This window comes from Rissa tridactyla, chromosome 7 (assembly GCF_028500815.1).
Source record: "Rissa tridactyla isolate bRisTri1 chromosome 7, bRisTri1.patW.cur.20221130, whole genome shotgun sequence".
Taxonomy (NCBI): Eukaryota; Metazoa; Chordata; class Aves; order Charadriiformes; family Laridae; genus Rissa; species Rissa tridactyla.
Genome location: NC_071472.1, coordinates 39820608 through 39837422, shown reverse-complemented (window position 1 = coordinate 39837422; position 16815 = coordinate 39820608). Strand labels below are relative to the sequence as shown.

At 42.2% G+C, this 16815-nt stretch overlaps 1 protein-coding gene across 10 annotated transcripts in view; it reads right to left on the bottom strand.

The window, feature by feature from the left end:
- MAP2 (microtubule associated protein 2) overlaps window positions 1–16815 on the bottom strand; it is a 226463-nt gene that overhangs the window by 33429 nt on the left and 176219 nt on the right. For 5 of the 10 annotated variants that reach the window (XM_054209170.1, XM_054209176.1, XM_054209173.1 and 2 more), the window contains 2 exons: window positions 14974–15051; window positions 190–3990 (listed from right to left, as the gene is read on the bottom strand). In XM_054209170.1, the coding sequence (XP_054065145.1) occupies window positions 190–3990; window positions 14974–15051 (3879 nt within the window). The remainder of the gene's footprint in view (window positions 1–189; window positions 3991–14973; window positions 15052–16815) is intronic. The other 5 variants (XM_054209177.1, XM_054209178.1, XM_054209179.1 and 2 more) reach the window with 3 other exon arrangements.

The window sequence follows — 16815 nt, the reverse complement described above, 5'->3', positions numbered from 1 at the left end:
AATACTGCAGTGGAGCAGGGAAAAATAGTTGAAGACAGAGCAGACGGATTAATAAAAAAGGCAGACTATTTTACCATTTTTCTGAAACATGCCGAGATTACTATTACAACTATAATAATTTTTGTGTTTGATCATTATGATTTGGAAGCAAAAATATTTAACAGACAAAACAGAAAGGATAATGCACACCTTGAGTATCTGCCCAGAGACTGTCTGTGTCCATGATGGAGTCATCGATTGTTGTTTCATCTTTGTAATCATCACATGTCTCTGTCTTGTAGTCGGTGAGCAGGATTTCTTCTCTCTGGGGTGAAGCAGGAGCTTCGGGGGAGCCCTCCTTGGGCTCCACTTGAATGTCAGCCACTTCCTCAACCTCCAACTCCTCTTCAGCCTGGGAGTCCCCTGTTTCAATGTCTTCCTGCTGAGTAGCAGCAAAGCGCACGCTGTGGGAAGCAGATTCGCCCTCATCAACTGTTGTCTGCACCACTGTGATAAAGTCATCCTCTACTGTCACCACGGATTCAATGATGCCTTTCAGTTCAGGCAGTGCTTCTGGGCTGCCCTTGGCTAGCATTTCTTCACCAGTAGGTTTCCCAAAGTCTACTTCTGGGGGCATTTCTGATATAAGATGCTGTTTATCCTCTTCCTTTTCTTCTTGACCTACTTCTACCTCTTCTTCCTTACATTCTTCCCCTTTTGTGGCCCCAGCTTCCACTTCATATGGCAGCACCTTTTGGATTTCCGTAGGTTTCACAGCTGTATCGGGAATCTTTTCAGTTCCTTCTGCAGGCTGCGGTATGCTCTCCATCTGAATCTCAGCAGGCTCTTCCTGGAGAGGCTCAGCTTTTGGATGGAGGGGCTCCATAGAAGGTTCCTTTGCTGGTAACTGTGCAGGTGTCTCTTCCCCAGGCACGGGAGGTTTTGGAGGTTCTGCTTTGATATCCTCTGGTTTCAAGGACTCTCCATTCAAACCTTCTTGGGCTTGATCATGCTCTCCGCTAGATTCATAAGATTCCTCTTTATCAACTGCTTCTTGATGTACCAGATCGGGCTTAGTTACCTTTTCCTTAATTTCTGTTTCAGACAGTTTGGTGCTGTCCTTCACATAACTAGGCTCGGTCTTGGAAAGTACATCTGCATCCTTTGCTTCTCTGGACAAGATGGTCTGATCTTTCTGTTGAGTATCTTTGGGTTCAGGCTCTCCTCTTTTAACAGAGGCTTTGTCCTTCCCTGAAGGGAGAGAAACAACCTCACTGATCTTAGTATCTAACTGACTCTGATATTCTTGGTCAGCTCTCCTTGCAGCCACTTCCAAATCGTGCTTTATAGCATTGTAATCTGGTTTTATTGGAGCTTCTATCTCAGCTATTTCAGGAACAACGCTAAGAATCTTCTCCTCCTTCTCCATCAACAAAGAAACAGCATCCTTTTCTATTGCTGTCTCTGAAGCTGATATTCTGTCATACGTGGTATCATCGGTTACGTGAACTTTATCAGCCACACTTTCTTCTTTCATTTCTAAGATTGCCTCAGGTCTTGTCTTCTCTGGCTCTGCACCTTTAATGGGATAGACCTCTTTAGAGTCAACTTGATCTTCACTTTTTTCTAGCACCGTATCCAGCTTCTCTTTTTTCTCCTGCTCAAAGTCCCTTGCCAGAATGGACTCACCGGTGGCATGCTGGCCTAGGTCTTTTTCACCTAGGAATTCTTCTTTCGATTTTTCAGCTGCTGCCAACTTCACTTCTATTAAAGACAGGTCAGGAGCCAGGCCACGTCTCAGTTTTTCATCTGTGCCTTCGTAAAAGGGACAGGTTTCGCTTGTTAAATTCTCACTGTCCTGAACTGGAGAAGGGAGTGGGACTGTGTACTTATTGAAAACACAGTAGCCCAAGTCTTCTAGTTGACTTTCAGCTTTTAGAGTTACATGGTTTTCATCTGTCACAGGTGGCAGGGCTGTGCTGCTGCCTTCCAAAACAGTGTCAGAAGGAACTGACTTCTTTTGTGCCATCTCAGCATCTGCACTCACAGAGGCTAATCTGGATCTTGTCCCTGCTAAGTCTAACATTTCAGGCAGGTCAGGAGCCAGGACAGACCCATTTTTGTAATATTCTTTGGCCAGGAAAGGTGATTCGACTAAGGTCTCAGGCTGGACTTTTTCTTCTGCCATTGCTTTTTCTTCTTCAATGTGCTCATCTTCCTCTCTACTATCAATGGGGAAGCAGGGGGCCTTCTCCAATGCTGGTGTGGTTGCTGGCAAGTAGTCATCACCTTCGTCCATACTTCCACTAGTGTTAGTTAGGATATCTGAAGCGAGGGGAGAAAGATCATGTGCACGACCAAAGCTAAATCCTAGAGCTATTGAATCCAGGCAGGACATGGGCAAGTTAATAGACATACTTCTCTGTTCAATGGCAGATCTCCCCCCAAGCCCCAAGCTCCTGCTCAGAGTTAGGTCATCTTTATTTTTACTGTGGAGTTCTCTCTTATCCCCATAGACTTTGGGGTCAATAGTGAACATTCTTTCTGTTGGGGAACTTGGTTCTTCAGATTTGTCTGGTGTAAAGCTCTGAGCCAGGGTACTGTATCCTATTTCCCGAGCAGGCCCACTCTGCTGCTGATCCAATTCTGTCTGTAATTCTTCCTCCTCTTCCTCTTTGTCTTCAGGTATCAGACGATCTGTCTGATAAGGCTCATACACACTCTCTTTAGTGTCACTTAGCTCATAGTAATCACTGCCTTGTTTCAGAGCATCTGCTTTGAAGGCTTCCTCTTTCAGAGCAGAGGTTTCAAAATACTTCGACATTCCTGATTGATCCTCCTCTTCTTTCATCTGATGAGGAGCTGAAACACTTGTCTTATCCTCCTTAGTATCTTTTTTAACATCTTTCTCTTGAAAAAGTTCTGGAGTAGGGGTCTTGTCAGTAGTTAAGCTTGGTGCCACAGGGGCTTTCTCTGTTATTCTGGATAACTGAGCGGTATCAGGGTGCTCTGCTGTTTTCTCAAGGGTCAGTTCATGGCTTAACTTGGCTGGGGACACCTGCGTTCTTGGCTGGACCTCCTCTTTCATGTCTACTGTTGCTGGGAGCCCACTTTGGTCCATTTCTTTTTCTGCTTTGAGATTATCAGGTGACTTTTTAGCTTCATCATCCTTTTGAAAATCAGCTTTGTCTAGGGAAAGTGCCTTAACTTCATCTTTTGTGGTAAATTTACCATCATCTAATATTCGAGCCTCCCCTTTATCATAGAAGTCATACCTTTCTTCCTCATCACTCTCATCCTTGGTCATGTCCTTTTCCTCCCCCCATGCAGGGATTTTCTGGGTGCTTGGTGTCTTCAGGCCATCTACAGTTACTGATGAGACTTCTTGCAGAGCTAGTGTCCTGTCTCTGTGGATCTGTTCATCTTTAGTGAGATCTTTGGCAGACAGTTGGTCAGCGGGTTCCAATTTTGTTTTGGAACTGTCTTTGAGTGGAAGCTCCTGGGGGACAGCGGGAGATGGGCCTGAAGGAAGTTCACTTCCGGCTGCTTCTGCCTTGGGTTCTGATAGCAACAGAGAACTTTCACCATGGCTCATGGCAAGATCTTGGACATCTTTAAGGTCGTCTTTAAATTTCATGGACATAACTTGGTTGGATGATGAGGGCATATCTGCAGTCCTTTCTTCTGTTTTGCACCCTTTAGGCAGTTCAGAGGACAAGTCCTTTTGTTCTTGAGAAGCAGGAGGCTTGGCAGCAGGTTCTGCAAAACTGGCTTCCCCTTTCTTTTGTGATTCAGTTTCCAGGATCTGTTCTGATAGAGGTGAAGGCATTTTTTCTTTGTCTTTGCTCTTTTTATCTATAGCCTCTGTTTTTGCTGGCTGTGGAACTAAGGCATCGTGTTTAGGTTGCTCATCAGTCTTACTGTCTTTCACAGATTCATGCTGCTTTGTGTCTAATGGTTCTGCTGTGAAAGGGCGTGCGCCCTCCTGGACACGGAATTCCATCTTCGTGGCTGCAAGTAAATCTGAAGTAGTTTGTTTGGGTTTGGTAACAAAATTATTTAAAGCACTTACAGGCAGGCAGTCATGTGGCTTACAACAACATCCTGGTATGAATGATGGAGAGGAGAGGGAGAAAGATGGAAACATGCAGCAAGGCCATCCACCTAGAAATCTGCTTTAAAGTGTTAAAACCCAGTTTCCTTTCAATAGATGAGGTTTTACAGTGAAAATGTGAGTTGCACACATATAAATATGTGACCACTGAAATGAGATGATTTAATATGATTTCCTCATCTTCATGGTTTGTATACAACAATAAAACCACAAGTAATCCTCACTTCATTGGTATGCTTTACTGGACACTCTAACTTGTGTTAGTTTTGAGTTAATGAAATCTGCAAGATTAAGTCCAATCAGTAGTATCTTTGTATGTTGCTGATATTTAAAACATACATAGTTATACATTTCTTTATCTATTTTACTTTTTTCTTTTACATGCAGGCTAAACTAAAGAAATGCATATAAAAGGTTTTGCAAGTGTCAGAAGCGGCTGGGTTTTTAACTGTACCAACTTTTGGCATTTACTGTTTGGCAAATGACAAAAATCTCACTGCTGTCATGAAACCAGTTTGTGTAAATCAGCAACAGAGCTATTAATAGTCCTAGATCTTGAAGGTCTGGTCTTCAAAATGGCCAGCCATCTTCAGCTGTAAGTCAAGTCAAACAACACTTGGCATGCTTCAGTGACTGTAGATCAGGCCCTAATTAAGTTAATTTGAAACTAAAAATGCTACTCTTACAGTCTGCCACTATATTTTTAGGGACTAATACCTAGTTAAGTTTTTTTTATACACTCGCTGTTAATCATTAATAGCTTGTTCTTTTTTTAATATCCTATGGAAAATTATGATTCCTATCATATGGAAAACTTCCTGTTATGGAAAATACGAAGAGAGATACTGCAGAATGTGACAGAACTTTCTGCAGTAATCTGTAAAAAAAATTTTATGATTTTTTTCTAAAGATTGTTACAACAAGCATTGGGCCAACTCTCAATCTCCTCATCTCGGATTGAAAGTCCATGGAGCCATCTCTTTGCTCTGACGAATATGAATTTTTCAAAACAATTAGTATCAAAGTATTGGCCATTCTTGAAACAGCTGGATACGGTAACATTTAGTTAAAAAGCAACTGCCATTCTAAACTCTACAGGTATAAAAAACAGAGGCCTACAAGTCCAGTAATTTTACTCCTTTATGTTTTTACATTTGATGACTTACTTGCAAACTCTATGAATTATAAAAACACGGCCATTGAGCTGATGTCATCCTCATTTCACAGAAATTAAATAGCTACTGACTTTCTTTACGTATCCTACTGTGCATCTTACTGTAGTGCAAATGAATAATACCAGTGGTATCAAAACACATTCTGACTGCCAAAGGCATTTAATATTCTTTAGCTGGTCCAGCCACAACACCAGCCTCCCAAATGCAGCGTTTCTCAGCCAGGTATTGCACGGGTACATCACTACCCCATATAATGGGTCTTTACACCTTGTTGCACTGGCTGAAGAGAAATACCATTAAAAGGAAAATCCTGAAGCCTAGTTCTTACATACTGAAAGGCAATAAATTGCAGTAAATATTTTGTTCAGTAAGCAGATCAGAACTTCACCCTATGCGCCCAATCCTAAACTTCACTATGAAGGCAAACATCCCAGTGGAAGTGATGGAGGTTTTGCCTGACCAAGGCTCTCCAGCAGGGTTAAGCTTTTGTAATAAGGTAAGACACAAAAAATCAGAGTTCTGGCAATGATCGAGGAGAGGAGGGGTGGACTGCAATGAATGGCAAGGATATGACATAAGAAGCAATAGCTTTAGGGAAGCTAAACCAGAATGCACTGAAGCACACACACAAAAACAAAAACCAAACAAAGAACCTGCACACTGCAAACGAAAACATTTCTACAGTTTAAGCCTCTTTATGTCATAGTCAAAGTCAATAAATCCACTTTTTGAAAGCAAAGCAGATGAATCTCTGCACCGAAAAGAAAAAAATATACATAGATTAGCAATGTGACTGGCAAACACATCTGAGATGCGGGAAAAAGGTTTACACGGAGGAATCAGCTTAGCTGCAAAGCGTATTTTATCATGGCAAAGTAAAAAATCAGGAATCAGCCGCAGCGGTGGGAAACCATGTTGTCATACAGCACCTATGCAATCATATGATCTGCTACACACTCTTCAAGCATAATAAGAGCAGTCATACTAATAAATGGGAAGAACAGGAAATGAAACAGCCTTGGAAAGCACTGGAGAAAGCTGGAGGAGGACTGGCCAGCAGCAAACACATGCAAACCTAAGGAGGACACACACACCTCCCTCAGCTGAGGAAGGGGAGGTGTCTGCTGGGGGCTGTTGCACCACAACTGCGACACTCTCCCTGCTGGATGCCGCTCTGGGCGCTTTGTCTTCACCACACACTTTGGCCTCCACACCAGAATCCGACTGACCCTCACAGAGGCCCTTTGCCTGGTCCAAAGGCTCAATGGGCCCGTGCTCTTTCCCCAGTTGCTTCCCAGGAAGAGCAGCAGGTTTCACTTCCACAGCCATCGCACTCTTTACTGGTTCTTCTTCTTGGGAATGGAAAAAGGAGGCGACATCAACACCAACAGTAAACAGCAAGCACCCAGCTCAACAGGACTGCTTTTGCATAACACTTTCAGCTCTGAACATTTTAGATTTAAGCATGTCAAAGGACTGCTAGTATCCAGCCCATTTTAGTCATTGTGGAACTGAATTTTCCTTAGGGAAAAAAAACAAACAAACAGTCAAACAAATCTATCTCCGCCAGAAAAGCATGTTTCTGCTGTAAAATGAGAGCTGAAAGTGTTTTACAGGTATACCTCTCCCAGAGATGACTGTGGATCAAATATTCATTGCAAATGGAGATGGTACTGAATGATGGATGGCCTTGACAACACCAATGCATCAACAAGCTCAAAATACACCGATATTTTTCTGATAAATGTGCTGTTTAATCCAGTACAAGACATTCAGTTGAGGTGGAGGAAGTTATGAGGCATTGATTTCTTTCCACTGACCTTGGCAATACTGACTGCTAAATGCCAGCAAATCAATCTACCACATGGATCCTGGATTTGGCAAAATATTGAGCCACTTCCATAGTCTTAATAAGCCTTGTGCATAGCTGATAACTAATGGTTTCACAAGAATTCAGTCAAGATACCTACACTGAGCAGGTTTATAGACAGTTTCTCCTTCAGGCTGCCTGACAGCTGAACTCCGTATGTGAAAATCATAGATTTAACACAAGGACTCTTCATTTTCTTTTCTGTTGCCCCACTAGCCCCAAGCTCCTCGACACCAATTACGTCAAAAAAACCCAATGAGTGAAATATAACTATTTGTTCATCTGAACTTCTAAAATACATCACCCAGTCTATGGGCTGTCAGGATCAGTACAGTAGTAGCAAGAGCTTCCTCTACTTACGCCATGGCAGAGGACTGATTAGCAAAATCTCCATTCTGGACGGTATTCCCGCCACTGCTACTCAGACAGAATATTACTGTGTGCTATCAGTATCCCTTCTGATAAGAAGTCAGGATTAAGTGTGAAACCTTTGATTCGGCAACATACTTAAGCGGTTGACCAGCAGCCACGCTGCAGTCAACCTGATGAGCCCCCTGGGTTTGATGTGTGTCCTCGTGCTTAAGGACCTTGCCGAATCAGACTCAGAACAAAGTGGCTGTATCCAGACTCTTGGGATTCAAGTACAAGGGCTTCATTTTTCACCTGAGACTGGCCCAGTTAAAACCAGACAGTCAATCATGCGCCTCAGTTCTGGCCTTTAAAAAGTGGTTTAAGGAACACAAACACTACTTGAGGCTGAGAAAATATCACTATGTAAAGTACAACACATTATTAATTACATATAAAAATGTAAATAAGGTTAGATACTGTATCTTAAATGAACAGAAGCCAGAAGATTCAGAATCGGAACTGGACGGATGCCTGAGTGTTACAGGGATACTGACACACGGGCAGATTGTAAAAGCAGCCTGGCAGAACAGCAGGCGTCCAGCCACAAGAGGCCCTGACTTGAATAACTTGCTTTACTTTTCTTTTTCCAATTTTATGTGGTTTTGTACGTGCATCCCTTTCAATCAAAAAATTTTAAGGAAAGCCTCTCATTTTACTCTGAGCAATTTCAGGTATACACCTCCATTTCCTGAGACACTTCACACAATGCCACATGATTAAAACTAATTACTCACCAAAGTAGAAAGTTATCCCTGACTTAAAGAAGGAATCCTACAGACTCCCTTTGTGCAGCAGACTCTTCTATGCCAAACAGGCTGCTTGCTTACAGCCAGCAAGCGAGGAGGGCTGTTTCATAATGCCTGTCTTTTCACTGATGATCCCACTTATTTCCCTTTTTTTTTTCCTCATAGATCTGAGGAAATAGATCCTCATAGTTCTGAGATCTTACACTTTCAGCAGAGGTAGGTGCATATAACCGAAAAGGAAGGCGCCCATGAATAACCAGCCCAGGAGAGCTGCTGAGTACAGCTGTAGGCACCCAGCTGTAGTAGGGCTACTCCTGTGATTTTCTGTCTCCCCTCGCTTCAGGCAGGCGTGCTGGCACTGACAACCTTCAACTGTTAGCATTGATCCCTTTCTGGTGCTGTTGCAGTATTATGCTACATTATCCTGTTAATTCTGAACAGCTCTGGTTTTGAGCCAGTGAGCAATTTCAGGTGTACGCGTCCATCTTCCTGAGACACAAACCCTTAGAGGATTCAGTACTCTTTTTAACTTCAGCTCCTGTGTTCCAAGGTTGAGTTAGTCAAACGGTGTGAGATGAAACGTGATCTATTTTGCCTTGGAGAAGAAGTCATCATCCCTGTTAGCCACCGAAATAGATTCTCCCTTGATTCCTCAAACGCCATTTCACTCTGATGTAACCCATGCTGATTGAATAATGCTGATGTGCTCAGGCCATAGAAAAAGAGGTTACAGAAACGCAGTAATAGTAAACTTTTTTTTTCTCCTTGTTTACAGTCAGCTGACACAACGTTAACTGGATGTATCCACAAAAAAACTGCAGATCAAACATGACCCAATACTTCCTGAAGTCACCTGTGTATATTGGGGTAAAAACTGATTTCCTTTGCCTACTAGAGAATTAAAGACCTTCCACAGCTAGCTTTGGCACAGGCATGGGGTTTTTTCTCCATTGTGTTAACAACTCTCTTACCTCCAATAACAATCTTTTGGCCTATTTTGCACACTGTTCCTGGCACACAGAACAAATTAGTTGACACTTCTTTTAACTAGCTGCTCCTTTTGCTTCTGCTACAGGCCAGGCTGGCAGACCAAGAGCCTGATTTAAGCAGGAACCATGGTTTCACTGACCCCACAGTTGCATTCACTGCTCACGCTGCAGCTCCACTTTGAGATGGAGAGACTCTGGAGGGGCATCACTTCCATGTGGGGAGAAAACACAGCTAGGTTTCCCTCCCCAGAAAGCAGCAATCCCAGGCACATACATAATGGAATGGATGGCAGGTGGGTAGAGGGGAAGAGGAACAAAATGGGACCATGCTCATTTCACCTTCATCATGGCCCAACAAGACCACCGTGCTCTTCACTGTGGCACTGGGACGTGTACTAGAGCCAGCCCACTCCGAGCTGAACAAAGGGTGTTCATAGTACTCCTCATCCGAATTGTAGGGCTCATCATCGGGCACAGACACTGAAATGGAGGGGGTCAGCTGTCTACGCCACTCCCTGCCGGCAGCAGGCCCGCAGCCTGGGCAGCGGTGCATCGGCCCCACCTTATCCTCCGCCCCTTCATCTACGAACAGACACACACAGACAAAAACTGCAGGAGAGATAGACAGACAGAGAAAAGGCAAGACAGGACGGACACATGCAGTAGCAACACTAGCCACTATGGCACACAGCAGAGTGGGTGAAAGCAGCCAGGGTACAGGTTAATGCAGGATGGAGCGATGTGGCAGCTGGGCATTTTAACACATGAGCCATGTGTGTGGTGCTTCCTACACTGCTTATGAACATCAGAAACCAACCTTTGGAGTAAGTGAATTTCAAAACTATACACTTATTATCTGGAGGAATACATACTGTGCACAAACCACCTCTCACAAGCTGCATTGATCCTCACAGGTACTGTACAGCTGACTGTACAGCTGCATTAAAACCCTCTCAAGTATCCCAACACAGCTGTATCCCTCATAGTCATCAGGCAAAGTACTTGAAAGTATAAATTTTAAAAAGCCCTTTAATTAAAAAGCAATAAAGCAGCCTACACTTTGGTCCATGGTGGTTTTCTCTCTCATTGTATCTATTTCAAAATTCCCCACATTCTTCTTTTCCCTATAAAAAACATTTAAACAACAACAAAAAACCCTTCCCCAAATAACTAGCTACCTTTTTTCCCCACTCACAGCAATCTCTATTAGTAGCTCCAATATGTATCATTATGCTGCAAAAGGAAGATTATCCATGTTTAAGATTCTGTGACAGCCCTGGGGCTGGCCAGCACCGAAGGTATGCTACGTGCACCTCTGCACACACGCAAATACCGCCATGGAACTTGGTCCAAGAGAACAGTTCTCACAATTTCTTTCAGAGCACAAAGAGTGCCTGAATCACCGATAGTTTAGTTGCTTCGCTCTTGTAGTGGAATCCAAATATGCTTAGAAGAGGTAGGTGTGGAAAGATAAGCTGGCAACCTGCCTCTGGCAAACGGAAAGGTCTGCAGAGCACGGCAATAGGAAATGACACAGGTCTGATCCTGAGCTTCCCACCTTTCCCTAGTACTTAAGAGCTGGCCGCAAGGTTGCAGGGAAACATCTTGATCCACTTGCAATGCAGAACCTGTGGATTTCTTCTCCATAGAAGCTCTACAAAATTCAGTGACAGATTGGAGGGGGCTCATAGTTTGCAAAAGGCTTGTTACAGGGGGTGAGGACATGTCTCAGGATGTGAGACCGGGAACCAACTCCCTCCTAAGCCTCAGAAGATTCAAAACTACAACTCCTGCTTCTTTGCCTCACACTAGTCCACGTATTGCCGTGGACAAGAGTGGAAACGGTTGATGCAGTCACCATCTCTTCTGCTGGAACTGGGACATTGTGGAGAAAAGAACAGAAGGCTGATACGGTCAGAAGTGGAACATGGAGGAGGAGGGTGCGCAGAAGGGAAGGCTCTCCTTCCAGCTGTGGGTTGTATTTAGCCAAGGGCACGTCAGAAGTAAAAGGCATCAACAAGAGTGAAGACAAAACCCCAGGACTTCTCTATACTGACGCAAACAAGGCTGAAAATTCCTTCTTTATAAGCTCTGAATAGATTGTAGGCAAGAAAACACAGGCCCTGCCTCTGCTTCTTAAAACTACAGGAACTGCAACAGTAAAAATGCTTAATACGTATTATTGTGACGGTCCAAAATCATCAGCAAAGCCTAGTATTGTCTGCGGCCGTTATGTCTGTGGCTATTGCAGATTTACATTGTTTATTTATCAGTTTTAATAAAGATATTTTCAAAATTACTCCAGATAATTTCATTAACAGGATAATGATGTCTTTAAAGGAGGATATGCTTTTATTTCAGCAAAACAAAAAATCCTTTCTTTGTTATTCTAGCCCCTTCTAATAACCCTTTTTCATCTCAAAGCGTGGGAAAAATCCCCAATGTATTTTAAAGTCCAAGATTAAAATCACTTCTCACAAAGACTAATTCTGCTTTAGCTTCCAGGTATCTTTTGAAAATGCCTTTCAAGAAGTAATTTTCACTCTGAGTAGATCCATTTTTATAGGACACTTGGTTCCTTTCAGTTTGCAAAATACTCCTATTTGGTATATAAAGCCTAATCTGAAATGCCTATTTCAAAATGGAAGACAGTCCATCAAAGGCATCCTTCTATCTTGTAACATTTAGAAAAATTTTTGCATGAAGACTGTGTTGACCATTGTCAAAAGGCGCAGAGCACAAAAGAAATGCCAAGTTGGCAAGAGAATATCACATCAGCCCTGCAGGACCAGATACAACTGACAAAAGGATTTGACGGTGCAAGGGAAAATTTCATTTCCTGAGCAAAATTATGTTACCATCGTTGAAATAAATGAAATAATTTCAATAAGGCAAATTAGTTATCTTACCTTCTGCAGCAGTAAAAAGGAACAGGCTCATCTGAATGTTTTTTCTCCAGACAAACGAAAGAAAGAAATCTACATCCACTGGCTCCTTTCTCTCACAAAATACGCTTGACCCACAAACCTCTCTGTCTTTTCTACCTTTTTTTTTTTTTTAATTTGTATTTGCTGCATGGCTGGCCACATCCACCTTTGTCATGTCTACAACAGTGATTTCCTCCCCACTATGACTGAAGGAAGTCTCTTTTGGATTCAGAGCAATGCGACACACACTGACAAGTGCATTAGGAAAATGTTCTAAGAGGAGGGGGGGAAAAAAGGAGGCCTGAGATAGGTACACACACCACGTGCTCAGCTATTTTTGTTCAACAACTGTAGAACTGCATTAAGTAAATTGTATTCTACTGAGCAGAAAGACAGACAGACAACGTAAACGTGCATGAGGATGAACAGCCAGATGGTATAGGGAACGGAAGGTTTAAACAAGTACAGCAAAATTGGGTCAAGCCCTACTGAGGCAAACTCTTCTGAATGGGGGCTTTGCCTGAATGAAAACGACAGGTCTGGCTCACTCAAAAGCCCAACTTACCCACGGAAAACAAGGACCACACCTTCTAACACAGAGCAGAACACACGACTTCTAACTACATTGAATTGACAACACTGATATTTGGGGAAAAAACACCATAATACACTTCTGGTGAAATTTTTTTCAAGAAGTTCCTTCTGTTCATCAGCCGACTCCACTGTGATTTCCAGTTTCAGAGCCAGACATAAAGAAGCAGCTCCCAACAGAGTTCACTAATGACTCAGCACATCATTTCTGTCCACACGTCCCTTATAAGCCTACACTTTTGGGATTTACACAGGCCATCTGCTCCGAAAAATGAAGAGTTGAATCAAAATCTTGTATTGAAAAAGTCTCTTTTGAGTAATGCTAAAGGAAATTATTTGAATGTTTTTAAAAATGGTGGAACTGTGTAAATCATCAAGACGTCTCTCAAATACTGACCTTTCAGTCCTCGCTACCACCCCTGTGGAGTAGGTAAGTGCGTGCTATTACATTAACTCAATTCGACATGCAAGGGAAGAGAAAAACAACTCTGTGATGTGACTTGCTGAGTCATATGCACAGCTGGGAACAGCAGAGTGTGGTAGCTCTTAACAGCCTCGAGTTGTATAGAGTTTTGCCACCTTTTTGTGTTAATACAACCAGCTAAATGGTTTACATTTGCTGAGGGAGCAATCTACGACCTCCTGTCAAGTAATCAATATGAGTACTTTATAAAATCCTAAAATACACGTAAATAATACTGCTGATATAATCAGTACGCAAAGCTAATCCTCAACTAAGGATGTATGATGTAAGAACCTTGACATTGGCCCTTTATTGTGATATGAAAAAAAATCAAAAAGCTTACGCTGAATTAGTCAAGTGAATTATATACTTAAAAATAGCGGTAAAACCCTCCTAAAAATTCTAAAAGCTAATGTCCTACTAGCTTCCTTTTTAGAGTGATGAGTTGAGGAACTGTTGTACTATTTTTTAAACAATGTGCAGATTTAAAAAAAAAAACAAGAATCGATTAATCAGACTTTTTTTATATTGGTCACTAACTGCATCCAGTAGGTATTTCCAGTACAGTGGACTGACAAATGTTGTTAACACAGCCTGTAATTACATTATCTCAAAAATGACCGCAGGAGGGAATATGCCTAATTGCAGCGTCCTGATGAACTGCGAGTCAGACTATGTCAGCACATGAAATAGGAACTGCCCACTTGCAAAATTAATAGAGGCTCTGTGTTAAAATACCAACAAAGTTTGTTCAGCAGATGATAAGAAATTATTTTCATGCACTTATTTAACAAAAAGAAAAAAAATGCAAAAAGAAAATCCAAGAAGGAAATAAATGGACACATAAAAATGCTATTGACATGGCAGAGTTCAACTGACAGTCCCCTGGAAATTCTGAACCCAAATCCTTCTCTCGTATCCACATGGTATGGCTCGGTTGTAATACAATGCTGTCTCCCTAAACTGATGGCCTTGATGCAGCAGTCGTCTTCTGCTGAACAAAGCACTGACGCACATGCTTCCCATTGTGACAACTTCACTGGTATTTAGGCCTCTTCTTAAAACTAAGCCAACACTTAAGTTCTTTGCTGGAGGGGATTTTAGCAGGAGGAAAACATAGTGATCACGGGCTACTGAAATTGAACATTCATTGTGCAGAACAGAGTAGAAATTTGCTTTGTGAGACTAGAATTTGACTCCCGCACTCTGTGTACAGAACCCCCAATAGACGTAAGCACTGAAGCATGAATTAGAGGTCGAAGACCAAAGACATGATCCAACTCTGAATCTCCTTGCTTTCACGCATTTAAGATTCCAAAACCGAAGTTAATGGTAATTAAAAAAAGCAGCCAAACAAACCCTAAGAAAAGAAAGATGACCCATACTGAATCATAGTGTTGGTGACCACACTGAGACAGCAGACATCTTGGCTCATATTGCATGTAACAGATAAAAAGGTGAGCATCGCCATCACTTTTCTTTACTATGGATGTACTTAACATATCCTGTCAGTTACCTCTGTGCATATGTGTCTACCTCATCCATGCATTGCAGCTGGCTTGCAGATGGGGAGTTATTGCTGGGGAATGCCTTATCTGTTCACATGAAGGTGCAGACAGTATCTCCATGTTCTGATTCCCCCATCCTTTAGATTCATGTCTCATCCCTCTGCTGACAGCTCGCGATGCAACGTCCAGGAGACCCTTACCTTCCTCCAGAGCTCCAGTCTGCTCGGAAGCTGGCGACGGAGGCGGGGAAGGAGGCAGGTTGGCTGACTCTTCAACTGCTAGAAATCAAACAGTGAAAATGAGACAGAGCAATTAATTCCTGGAAGATCGATGCTTGATACAAACTGCAGTCAGCCTGTTCTGCCCAGCTGAGAGAACTATTCGATGGAGACTTGTGCCTAGCAGGTTTTCTGGTAGACCCTTTCAGAACACATGAATTTTTAAAGTTATAATAAAAGGAAGGTTTTTTTCTTTGGATGGTATGAATTCTTTTCAAAATTCTGGTCATAACTCTATGACGATATAAAAATCAAGTACGAAATTATCTTAAATCAGTACTGCCACTTAGAAAACCTACAACAACAACAACAACCTACAACAACAATAAAGCATCTGAGCATGAGAGATTTTATAAATTCACACTGACTATCAGAAACCGGCATCCAATCTCTCCAATTTACCTGGAATACATGAACAAAAAACATTCTGCATGCTTTTTTTTTCTTCTGCTGAATTCAAGGTTAATCACAGAATCCACGCAAATATCGCTTATCTAGATACAACAGACATCAGCACAAGAACTTCTGTCAGCCACGACACACTTGTGATTCAGCTGAGCAAGGCGCAGTGAAATCTCAGATGCACTTAGACTAAATTTTAGATCCATTCCCAGTCACGAGACTGGATGCTGAAATCAGATGATGTTTTTTCAATTATTTCAATGCAAGTACAATGAAATCCTAAACAAACTGCTTCTTACATGAACTCAGCATAACCTCAGCATCTGATTTCACACCAATCACTTTGAGATTTTTTTTTTTTCTTTAAAAACAGATCCACTACTGGGGCTAAACCAATGTTGGTTTTGTTTGGGTTTTTTTAAAAAAAAAAAAAAAAAAAAAAAAAAGGAAAAAGTAACAAATCTGTATTAACAAATCTGTCCTATAAATGGCACCTCTCAACAGGCAGAGCTCAGTTTCTGATTCAGGGCTTCTTCCCAAGCATAGGAAGGCCAGTTTCAAAGCCACAGCAGAATTTGCCAGGCCTCCTCCTATTGATTTCTGCGTGGTTTGGAAGAGACCCTTATGTGACTTGTCCTTACGATGTGCTGTCCAGGGACAGAGTATTTGTATCTTCATCACAACGCAATTCTACCTGCACTTATTTAACAGTCACCGAGCACAGGAATGGTAACACTGCCAGCTGCTCACTGAAGACATACTTCTCACAATATTTTTAAAATGTCTTATCTAACTAGATGGAACTGAAAACCCATTTTGCCTCACCCAGGCCCCAGTGAAGCAATCTGTGCTTAAATATGTATGAAGTGTTTTGCAGAACTGGGGCTCTTCATGTAAAATTGAGTCTCTGTAAAAAAGGGAATTACCAAGCAACACATGTCCCTGATACAGTTCAGAATTAGTTCAATGAAGCAAAAGACCTTGGGAAACAAATTTCCAACAAATATTCTTAATTACTCGTTGACTTTAATTCATTCCTAAGCAGGGTCCAGCTGCTGTACCAAACAAAGCAGAGTGCCTGTGGGGAAAACACCACCAGGCATTATTTTGATTTGATCACAACGTACGTGCGCTCAGCAGAAGTTATCCTGGGGCAGGCCTGCAAGACTTGCTCTACCCCGGGACGGAGGACGGCCTTTCTCTGGCCTTTGTTGTACATGTTTTGAGCTACTGTGGAAGTTTTCTGGCATGGAGGAAGCACTGTAGGTATGAATGGCTGTATAATTACTTTTTAATTTTTGCGTACAAATATATATACACACGCACACACACACTTGTATTTCAGAGAGACATTTCACGTTG